Here is an 11,845-nt window from a genome sequence, read left to right on the forward strand (position 1 = left end):
CAGGTACTCCACACCTTTCAAGCATTAATTCACAGCACTCCCAAACCAACCACTTTTTCTGTAACTAAAAAGCCAAGGTCACAACAACTTCACAGAATAGAGCAAGGTAGGACAAGCTAGAACACAATACCAAAAATAAATACTGCATCTTGATTACAAAACTGTATAGCTCTTTGCCTGTGTCTTTGATTTCAGCCTGTTGATTGCTGAATCACTGGCATCACATCCACCCTGTTGCTATACTACAGTAAAAATCTTTTTAAGTAAACAACTTCATCACATTGATAATTGTGCATGAGGCCCTTTAAAGTTGTAGTTGCATAGTTGCAACTCTATCCACTCAGCATGCACCAAGGTAACCAGTAACACCCTGAAATGGACGCCTCCTTAATTAAGTCATGGGATCAGATTTCTCACTGGAAAGTGTGTCACTAAGAAGCAATACAGCTTTCCTGGCATTATCATTGAACATAATATATTGTCTGGAAAGTACATTGTGGCATGCTGCATGTGTAAATTCAATAAGCTTATTAATTAATAATACCACTAACACTGTACAAACCTTACCTAAAGCATATTTCATCCTCCAAAATGTGCTTTTCCATTTCAACCAACTAAGCAGCTATGGGGAATGAAAACTCTGAAACAACAATAATAAATAACAATAATGCTGTATTAATTGACGGTTTTTGTTTGCCATAGTTTTGTAACTAGACTCAAATCTCATGCTCTTTCATTAATTTATTTTCAGCAGCAAACTGTTTAATTTCAGAGCAACAGACTGCTCATCACTAATTATTCTTTATCAGTCTGACCAAACAGAATCTCAGATCCTATACAGAATAATAGAGCTTCTCTGCAAACACATGCACTCCTTACACAAGATTAAACAGGACATTACCTACATTTGCTAATAGGATTCCCCCACCCCCTCTCATCCATTATGTTGTAGCTCTTACAGTATGTCATACAACTTTACCTTATGACCATCCTCTGCTCCTGTTTCCCTATTAGCCTCTTTCTCAGGAGCGATGAAAAAAAAAAATTCTGGAATTCCACTATTCACAAAGAGAGTGTGTGTCTGTGGTCTCTGGCAGTCTCCTTTCAAGAAACATATCCTGCAGGCTTTAGTGGCTCTTCCATACTGGATTAATGCAGCTTAGTTAGACTCTTCTTCTTCTCCTTCTGCTCTCCTGCAACCTGTCTTACATCCAGCATTGCTCCTTCCTCTTCTCGCCTGTCACTCAGGCCCTTAAGGCCCACCCCGGTGCAATAATTAAGCCAATCAGGAGAACAGCTTTTGAGTGTGTGTGTGTGTGTGTGTGTGTGTGTGTGTGGTATTAAGCAGCACACTTATCTGCAACAGAATGATAGATGGCAAAGGTTCACTGTTCCAGAGGGGGGAACCAGGCAAGAGGGAAGACCCTATCAATAGAAAGTGCTAAAGTGAAAAGAGTGAAAGAGGTGACATGAGAAACATGATTGTCCATAAAGAAAGGTGAATCTCATGCAGGTGAGCTCATGCAAACACACTTTTCCCCAGCCTTTTAATCACTCAGGCTCTTAGCAAGTACTAAAGTAGTCCCAAACCCTTCACTTGGTAAGGACAACACTACGTATACATATCAAGTATGAATATACACAATCTGTGGTTCATTATTTATATTGGTAAAATATATGGTGACACAGTGGTGCAATGAGTGGCGCTGCTGCGTCACAGCTGCAGAGTCCCTGATTCAACCCTGTGCAGGGGATACTCTCCGTGTGGGGTTTTGCATTTTCTCCTGACGTCCATGTAGGTTTCCATCAGGTTCTGCGGTTTCCTTCCACATCCAGAAACATGCCACTAGATGAACTGGTTAAGCTTAATTGACCTAGGAGTTAGTGAGAGCGAGAGAGAGAGAGAGAGAGAGAGAGAGAGAGAGAGAGAGAGTGTGTGTGTGTGTGTGAGAGAGAGAGAGAGAGAGAGAGTGAGAGAGAGAGAGAGTGAGTGAGTGAGTGCGCATGTGGTGGATTAACATCCCATCCAAGGTGTATATGCTCTGGATAAAGTGCTTAGTGAAGATGATTTGGGGAAAAAAGTTGCTTTGTGAGATCTCATAAATTGTTTTAATCTTTTATACTGGCATGCTGTAAGTGTGGTATGGGGAGAAAAAAACAAAAACAAATGCTTTGTCATAGCCTTAACAGACTTTAAACCCTCATAAATATAAATGCTCATGTGAGTTCCATTCACAAAATTGATTAGCTGCATTTTTTATGCAAATCCCAGCATCTTGATCAATATGACAAGCAGAATTGCGCACTGCACTGTGGCCATCAGCTCAATTAATTCAGTGTGAGGCAGCAGTGGAGCTGACCACATCATAAGTAGTCAGTAAAAATGTTTTTAAAAGCTACATTCATTATTATTTCTATTGGACTCTACTGTTCAAGATCATTACAGTCAGATGTCAGAATGATGGCCCTTTCTGTCTGTTTATTATATAAGCTATTTGTAAGGCACTGCAGGATGAGCACACGCTTATTTAATGACGTCAGCACGCTGGCACTGTGCCTGGCACCTTCAAATACAAATCTCCCTGGCTTCCTTGAGTGGGCTCATACTTAACAATGATTAGAGCAGTTTATAGTCCTGCTGATGTCTGAGAATTTAACCTACATTACAGATTTCTATCTCTGCATCAATAAACAAACTACCAGTAATGAACAATATGATTAAAAGATCTGTTTTCAAATATATGTATTGGAATACAAAATATTACTATGTAGTTTCTCACTCCAAATGCATTTAAGTTTATTTTTCAGTGTAGAAATTAAGACTTAAACATGAAACAAAACTAGGATACGCTGAATAACCTGCGTTACCTTTGTTCATGTTAGTGTGAAGGGTTCAGTGCTGCGTATGTGCAGATTTTTCAGCTCCACATTATAAACTATACCAAACTGCACCCACAGATCTGCCTGCCTGCACAAACCACCGGGAATAAACGAGAAAAACTTCACCTCTCGCGAGATTTCTGATGCTGGGTTGCCAGATTGTAAAAAAAAAATAACTAGTGAGATAAATTGACACTTCAAAGCTTCATTTTCCCGATCCAAAAGGCAGTTCTTTATAAACGGGTACCAGGGATATTTTCAAGATGTAAGATAATATTTACGATATTGACTGTATAAATTAAAGTATAAAATGCTTAAATTGCAGTAGCTCATTGCTTGCTTACAGTAGCTTTAACGAGCTCTTCATTATAAAAAGAAAAACAAAAAAACCCTAGTGGCTATCAGTAGAATTTATTTAATTTATTTAATATGCAGCTAACTAAGGTTTGTCCTATTCTAAATTTAAATTGTAATTTCCATGGATTTGGAGAAGGAAGTAATACTTAGAAATAAACAATGCACACACTGTGATTATAGAAGTATTGTTTCTGTTTTACTCACCATTTTTGCATTATGGCAAGTGGTATTAAAGGCTGATGATGTTAGACCTATATTCCTATGTTATATATAGTTAATTCCTGTTTTCACCTACATTATAGTTGCGATTAACAGTGCTTTGCTCACCAGCCCCTCTCTCTCTCCCTCTCTCTCTCTCATTTTTCTGAGAAATTGTAAAGCGTAAACATCTCTGTCCTTAAGACTTTCCTGAGCTAAGAAACTGTTACACTTACATCCGAGACTCCTTCCATAAATGGTAAATAAACATCTTCCAACAAAAACCTCACCACATCAATTATTATGTTTTATGTTGTTAAACAGCATGTTGTTTTAAATCCATTTATTATTAGTCTTAGATTATGTACAAATCCGTTCAAGTTACAGCTGGAACTACCTGTGTTATATGAAAATAATGCACACCTTATGACCAATCAGAATTGAATTAGAATTAGAAATTAGAATTAGAAATTAGAATTAGAAATTAGAAATTAGACAATTAGAAATTAGAAAATTCAAGCTTACTGTGGAATCTCATGGACGTTCCACAACATTAAATTTAACAAATGAATAAAAAACATGAATATGTTGCTACATTATAAATTGCATTAAATTGTAGGCAATTTGTTGTAGTATAAGACGAATAAAGCACTTCAGGGCATGCTGTTATTGTAAAATAAACAGCTTCAAGATAGTAGCAGTAATTTTGCTTCACTTTGCTTCACTTCGCTTCACATCACGCCACCTAGTCTTTGATTATTTTCCTATAACACCACGCTCCTTAGTTAATAGTGATGTGTCGGTCATGAACAATTAGTTCATTTTGAACGAAACTTTAACATGACTCGGGAACAATGAGTTGTCTCAGAGAGTGATTCGTTCATTTTGTGTTGACCGCGCATGCGCTGTAACATCCCCATAGGTTCTGTACAGGAAACAGAAATGGTTAGTTCATCTCTTGAGTCTACGGGTTTGAGTTGTTTCTTTTTTCCCTTGACCGCCGCATAGGCAATACACCATGCCGTACCGGAAACAGAAATGATTCGTTCACCTCTCGTGTTTTCGGGATCGAGTCGTCTGTTCATCACGACACAGCTCCACTGCATTCAGCCTATGTGGTGGTCACGAGATGAACGAACGACTCGAACCCGAAGACTCGAGAGATGAACTAATCATTTCTGTTTCCAGGGAACAGACGTGACAAATGTGACGTGACAAAAGAAAGAGCGACTCGGATCGGGAGGTGAGGTGAACTAACAGACTGCATAGCCTGAAGACCTAATGCTAAACTATTAATTAATAATTAATAATTAATAATAGTTTCTCATAATTCGGCCTTGGTTGCATAGCCTATAGTTTATTTTTTATTCCAGATGTGATCAACGTTTGCGTAAGTACTATATGTGTTGGGGAATTTAACATGGAACATTTTAATTATATTCTGCTGAAATAAACAAAATGATTTGGAAAAAAAAATTCTTTCATTTTGCTGAACGAGATTCAAAGATCCGAGTCAGTAAAATGAGCCGAACATCCCCATCACTATTACTTAGTCTTAACGCTGAGAAACGGGGAATTCTATAGTAAGGTCTGGCAACCCTGTTTACGCTCTACCGTTGGTAACTGGTTACCTGTAAGGAAAGGACAGGCTTCAGACGGTGGAGAAATATACCAGGTAATGTTGAATGTAGAGTTATTCTTCAGCTTTGTGAGATTTAGATGAATTAATGAGGTACAGATTCACGAAAACATCGTATGAGCCAGTGTTAGACTTATATTTGTTGCAGTATTTGGTGTGCAGTTTGCTAAGCTAGCATGAACTAGCGTAACGCAGGTTTGCTAGCTTGCTAGCTAATTACTTCCTGTGCGCACATAACTATATTTATAAAAAAAATATATATATATATAATAAGGTCAGATATTTTATCTAGCTAGTTGCGAATTTGAGTGAGTTGTAAAATGAACGGACAAATAGTTATCTATTTATTTGTTTGAGAGAGCTCTGCTGGACACTGTATGGAAATGGTTGGCGGTGAAAGTTTTTGGTGTGTGTGTGAGACATTAGCTAGTCAAGATAAACTAGCAAAGCTGATTTAGTTATTTAATTGTGCTGTGAGTACACGACTGGGGTTTATAAACATGACATAGCAAGCTAGGTGTCATATGTGCAACATATTTACTCCTTAATTCTATGTATTTGTTTTTCGTGATACAGAGTCCATGGAGTCTAGTGAAACTTGTTGCCTTACAATAATAAACTGGCCACAAGCCTTGCATGATTGGTTTGTGTTTATTTCAGTTCCTGCCCTGAGGTCAGATATTACCATGTCTCACAGCGACGAGGGATACGTGGTGCGCATCCGAGGCTTGCCCTGGTCATGTACCCAGGAGGAAGTAGCCTCGTTTTTTTCTGGTAAGCTCAGACGAAACGAAAAGTCACTCTTGGGAGAATGTCATTGTGATGAACCTGTCTATCCTCTTATTGAAAACTCCTTCTACTGGAATCCACCCTGCTGAGGGAAACAAAACAATTGAAACCATCACAGAAATTGTAATGGTTTCCACTACAAATACCATTACAAATCATCAGCTAACCATTCAAATGATTTCCATTACCGTAATTGGTCCTTAATGGTATCCACTAGACATAACATGCCATCAATAGAAGGCAACAAATTACCAGTAGAGACCCACATGGACCAGTACAGTTTCCATTAAAACCAATACAGTTTCTATAAAACCAATTCAATTCCCATTAAAACCAATACAATTCCCATTATAACCATTACACATTCTATGAGTTAGTTTTTTCCAAGTAGGGCAGGAAGAGCAAATGTCCTGATTTGTCTTATTTCCTGTCTTGCAGACTGTAATATTGTGGGGAAAGTGAACGGGGTGTGTTTCACCTTCTCGAAGGAGGGAAGGCCCAGTGGAGAGGCTTTCATCGAGCTAAAAACAGGAGAGGACTTTAAAAAAGCCCTCTCAAAAGATCGCAAATATATGGGTCATCGATATATCGAAGGTAACACACACACCATTTCAAAGTGTATAAACCGAAAACGTCTGGCTTCATGTTTTGGATGAAATTGAAATTCTATTCCCCTAATACCACAGCACGTTGACACGGATTCAGGTTTTGTTTTTGGTGCTAATTAATGAACAAGAAGTTGTAGTTTTTAAAATCAGTTTATAGTTACATGGAACATATGCAAAACAAGTTTCTGGAATGACTTGCGTGGTTACAGCTATGAAAAGTCATTTCCTCACCAGCTTCCCTTTTTTTTTCTCCTCTGTATTGATGGTTTAAAAAATCGCCCCTGTGAATTAAGCCAGGGGTTCCCAAACTTTTCCAGGGCAAGGCCCCCCAAATGGCATTAACATTTGACCGAGAATTCCCTTTTGCAAGATGTCTTTAAAACACATTAAAAAATACAGACTTCTGAATATAGCCCCCCTTTTTTTTTATTAATAATTACATCTTTACATTACATTAGGAATTGATTGTGTGTGTGTTGTTGTCTGAGAGTGAGAAAGAGAAAACATACTAGTGGGAGGGATGGGCACACCAAATTGTTGAGGCCCCCCCCCCCGGGCTGCCCCCACTTTGAAAACCACTGAATTAAGCTATAGAAGTAATGTATTAGAATGAGCACATGGGTTAATCCACAGCTAGGTGTGCATTACATGATTTTTAATGCACAATGTGGAGGCTAAGTTTGACTGAAAAGATAAATGAGGGTTAATTTCAGTTCTGAGGCTTGCATTTACACTGCAGGTCTTGACGCCCAATTCCGATTTATTGACTATATCCGGTTTTTTGACGACCCGCTTGCATCTTTTAAAATTGACCAATTTTTGCATTTACAGTATACATTTCGTGAAACAACCCAAGGTAGACGTCACTAGAAGCTTTGGCCGAAAAAGGAAGTTAAAATGGCGCAATTTGCAATGGACGCAGATGGAAAGATGATACAAGCTTTTTCTTTCCGCACCGTATTTAAACGTAAGCAAAACACCAGCCTCTTAAGGCGTAGAAAAAAAAGAGAGCTCTTGTGGAAAGTTGTGTTTTCGCGGTCGGTGTCCACCTGAGTTGATGTCATTCGTCACTGTCGTTTTTTCAATGACGTACGACTCGCATCGACGGGAATATCCGATCGGTTTGCTAACACGGCAGACGCAAATGCACGTATCTGATTCATATCAGATTTATTTCCACATATGAATGAGGCCTGAAATGGATCTTAGAATATGGGAAGCCATGTGCTTACATGTTCGTGGGTCGTATCCGATCTGTGTCACATAGGAGGAGAAAATTGGAATTGGGTCACTTGAACCATGTAGTATAAATGTGGCCTACATCGTACACAGAAATAAAGTGCAATAAGATTACATTTATTTGAATGACTTGCTGTAAATGGAGTTATTAGAGAGAGAGAGAGAGAGAGAGTGTGTGTTTGTGCCGCGTCTCCACGAACAACGAAGCTGTGAGTTTAACTGTATGTTTCTATAGTTACAGTTGTTTATAGGCAACAGTGATTAAACTGACCGGAACTACTAGTGGTATATACAGTTTTACCGCACACCTTCCAGCCAATCAGAATCGAGAATTGACAGACCATGGCATAAATACACACAAACACGCAATGATTTAAATTTTAGCAGGCACTATTGTCAGAGCTGCTGATATAAAAAAAATTTAATCAACACCATCTGATCAGTCAGTTTGGAGAATTCAACAGGCTTGGGTTATAATCAATTAATTTTTTTTTTATTTTAAACCTGATGACCGATTAAATCCATTTTGCTGTTAACATGACCACTTAAATAATGCCCAAATCGTACTAGGAGTGGATTATGAGTGTGCCTGTAAACGCAGTCACTGAGTGTATCACACTGTGCAGTGTTCAAGTCGAACCGCAGTGAGATGGATTGGGTGCTGAAACGCTGCGGCCCGACAGATTATGACAGCAGCAGCGGCTGCATGCTGAGGCTCAGAGGACTGCCTTTCGGCTGCAGTAAGGAGGAGATAGTTCAGTTCTTTTCAGGTATGCTTTCTAACCTCAATAGGTTTTGCTCTGTTTTTTTGTTAGTTCTGTTATTCTGTGAGTACTGTCTTCTATAAAAAATATATATATATTTTTTAAACATAATACTCGTGCATAGTAAAGATCAACATGTATGCCTTATACTTTCCCAAATGTTGATCTTTTAATGTGTGACTAACATAGTCTCACTAATTAAGATACCATGAGTAAATGTCAAGTACACTTGACTGTTTAATTTGTACAGAACTGTTAGTGAATATGTTGCTAAGCATTAGTTGTGTGATTTTAGGAATTTTTAAACTATATGGGATGATTTAAGGGACTAAATTTGGGGGGACTTTCTTTTCTACACATGAGAATGTTGCTATTTAACATGTCCCCCTCTGTGGGGTTATTTGTCCTTGGGTTAAAGGGTTGAAAATCGTGCCAAATGGGATTACATTGCCGATGGACTACCAGGGGAGGAGCACAGGGGAAGCCTTCGTGCAGTTTGCCTCAAAGGAGATAGCAGAAAAAGCTCTGGGGAAACACAAGGAAAGAATAGGGCACAGGTGGGGCTGGCAAGACTGGGCTGGGTGATTAATGCTATCTGTAATGTGGGATTGGGGGGGTCATGCATCTTTATACTTTAGAAAAAGATGATTGTTGTTATTTTAATGTTAAACTTGGCATGTTTCTTACATATTGTAACATGGGTGGAAAATGATCTAAGAAGGAGTAACCTATATGTTTAGCATTATCTTGTGTGGGGGAGGGGAAACATTCAACTGTATTCAAAAGAGTCTTTTTAGGATTGCTTTTTAAAAGTTTAAGGGCTGTTCATAGTAAAGTTTTGGAGTGAGAGTAGCATTAGGCCCTTTGTCCCTTCCTCTGATCTTTAAACATCCACTCATTTTTGTTTGCTGAGGTAATTAAATAACTCATGGGTTTTTGGGTCATTGACCCACTAAGCTCTCGTCATTTCTGTGAAACAAGTGCAACGGTTCATATTTTTGTGTGTTGCTAATACCCTGCATTTCAACAAACTCAGGTACATAGAGATATTCAAAAGTAGCCGAAATGAAATCCGTGCATACTACGATGTCCCCCGGAGGATGATTGGACAGAGACCTAGCCCATACGACAGACCAGTGATGGGTCGCGGGGGCTTCTTTGGTCCTGGACCTGGAAGAGGAGGTGCTGTTCTGGACCAGATGCGCAGTGGAAGTAGTTACAGTGGTGGTATGTATTCAATCAGAATTGGACTAAAAAATGAAAGGAGTGAACTGATGTGAAACCTCTGTCTGCAATATCATTCCAAATCCTTCCTCTATAAGCATGCTTCATCCAAAATTGAAGTGAAGCTCACAAGGAATTTTTAGCATGCACTAATTTGTTGTAGGCTTGCTTGTAGGTGGTCTTTTTTGCCCCATACATAACCATGGATTCTCTGCCACCCAGACTATTCGATTAGGTGACTCGATTATGTCCGAGGACGTTTGGTCAAAAGTTCAGTTCAGACTTGGTAAACAGTCAACGGAGCACAATTTTCGCATTGCCATGCTTTAAAATATTAATTATAACCACAGTGTTAAGATGGTGCTGGTGCTTTTATCCTTATTCAGACTCGCCTTTTCTTGATTTAAAATGGATCCAGACATCACGCATTTAATGTTTCTTAGGAGCTGGTTTTCAATGAAAAATAGTCACCCTTGTATTATAAGGTTCTATCTTTCATTCATACTTAACCCGGAGAGAAAATAATAATGCTAAGGTCACAACACAGGTAAACACTTTGTTTTGGGGCTGAGCTACACGTAAACTCCATATCAAGGCTTTGATAGGTAACTTGCCTCTGTTCCACAGGTTATGGTGGTTTTGACAATTACAATGGTTTTAACAACTACTGCTTCGGTAATGGGATGTTTGAAGAGCGTGCAAGGGGAGACCGAGGTGGAAGAGGAACAATGGGAGGTCATGGCTATAGTGGAGGGGACACAGGCTCGGGCTTTCACAGTGGACACTTTGTGCACATGAGAGGTCTTCCGTTCCGTGCAACAGAGTCAGACATAGCCAATGTAAGACACACCACAGGGTCCTTATCACCTTCAGAACCCTCATGACTAGCTTGGTGGTAAGAATGTCTCTCTTATTCTAGTTCTTTGCACCGCTTCATCCTATCCGCGTGCACATTGACGTCGGGCCCAACGGCAAATCCACAGGAGAGGCAGACGTAGAGTTTGCCACTCATGAAGATGCTGTATCAGCCATGTCAAAGGATAAGAATCACATGCGTATGTGCTTCCTGTTTTTGTTCCTTATCATAGCCACAATGTCCAGAAGATGGTGCGTTTCTCGTCTTATGGTTTTCCTTGTTATTTCCCCCCATAGAACACCGTTACATAGAGCTCTTCTTAAATTCGACCTCCAGCGGAGCGTCTGAAATGGGTGAGTGTCACTCTTTTTACTGCTTAAATGCCCTGTCAAAAAATATGCCTTTCTAACAGGCAGTTGCATGTAATTATTTCCTTTGTTCTCTAAAAAAATGTATGGATGACCAGGTCGTGGAGGTGGCAGTTACTATGGCAGCTCTGGGAGCATGGGCTCTCGAGGAAGCGGGCCAAGAGGCATGTACTGAAGACGCCGTTTTACAAGAAACAGTTTTCACCTGAAGTTGGAAGGGTTGTTTTTTTTTGTATATTCTTAGAAAATTGAAGCTGAATATTTTCCAGTCAGAGTGGAGTTTAAAATATAAATGAAGTATATAAATAAGTATATATAGGTTGACCAGCTACTGTACATTTTGCTTAAAATTTTTATATCTGATTCTTCTGTGTTTGAGTTTTACTAGTGTTGCTTTATTTGTTGTCATCTATGTAGCTCTGCAATCTCAGAGGACACTGTGATGGGCTGCCATCTTTAAGAGTTGTAAGCCTTTTTCCCCCCCCAACAATGAACATTCTTTGGCTGTTCATTTTTTTTTTTTCTTAGCTAATTATGCTAACTGAGGAGTTCTTGTTTGAATTATTCTTGTTCATGTAAGCATTTGTTGGCCGTTGCATTTAAAACCTCCAAAGTTAACCTAAACATTTAGTTTGTGTTCGGTCATTGCAAATATGTGAATCTGAATGAGACTTAAGATGATTAGCGAATTTAAGAATTCGCTATATTTAGAGATGTCAGGAACCTTTCGCTTCTAATATGATGTATGCTGTAAAGAAATGGCAATTTTAGCCATTTATTCTCACAGTATGTCTGAAATTCACAATTAAATGATGTTTATATTATTTGATGAATCATGAGGGTCAGTGTGTGGAGTCCTCTTTGAAATAAGAAATTGGAACTTGTGTAAAAATAACTATACTTCATGTATTCGAAGTGAGTTC

General features: G+C 39.0%; 1 protein-coding gene across 1 annotated transcript; it reads left to right on the forward strand.

Moving 5' to 3' along the window:
* Window positions 1-5,010: 5,010 nt before the first annotated feature.
* Window positions 5,011-11,755, forward strand: hnrnph3 (heterogeneous nuclear ribonucleoprotein H3 (2H9)). Its single transcript, XM_053621801.1, has 10 exons — window positions 5,011-5,110; window positions 5,735-5,848; window positions 6,302-6,457; window positions 8,337-8,480; window positions 8,893-9,031; window positions 9,511-9,701; window positions 10,326-10,537; window positions 10,618-10,753; window positions 10,851-10,907; window positions 11,021-11,755. The coding sequence occupies exons 2-10, from the start codon at window positions 5,761-5,763 to the stop codon at window positions 11,095-11,097; spliced, it is 1,200 nt and encodes a 399-aa protein (XP_053477776.1). The 5' UTR covers window positions 5,011-5,110; window positions 5,735-5,760; the 3' UTR covers window positions 11,098-11,755.
* Window positions 11,756-11,845: the final 90 nt, after the last annotated feature.

This window comes from Ictalurus furcatus, chromosome 3, assembly GCF_023375685.1.
Source record: "Ictalurus furcatus strain D&B chromosome 3, Billie_1.0, whole genome shotgun sequence".
Lineage (NCBI taxonomy): Eukaryota > Metazoa > Chordata > Actinopteri > Siluriformes > Ictaluridae > Ictalurus > Ictalurus furcatus.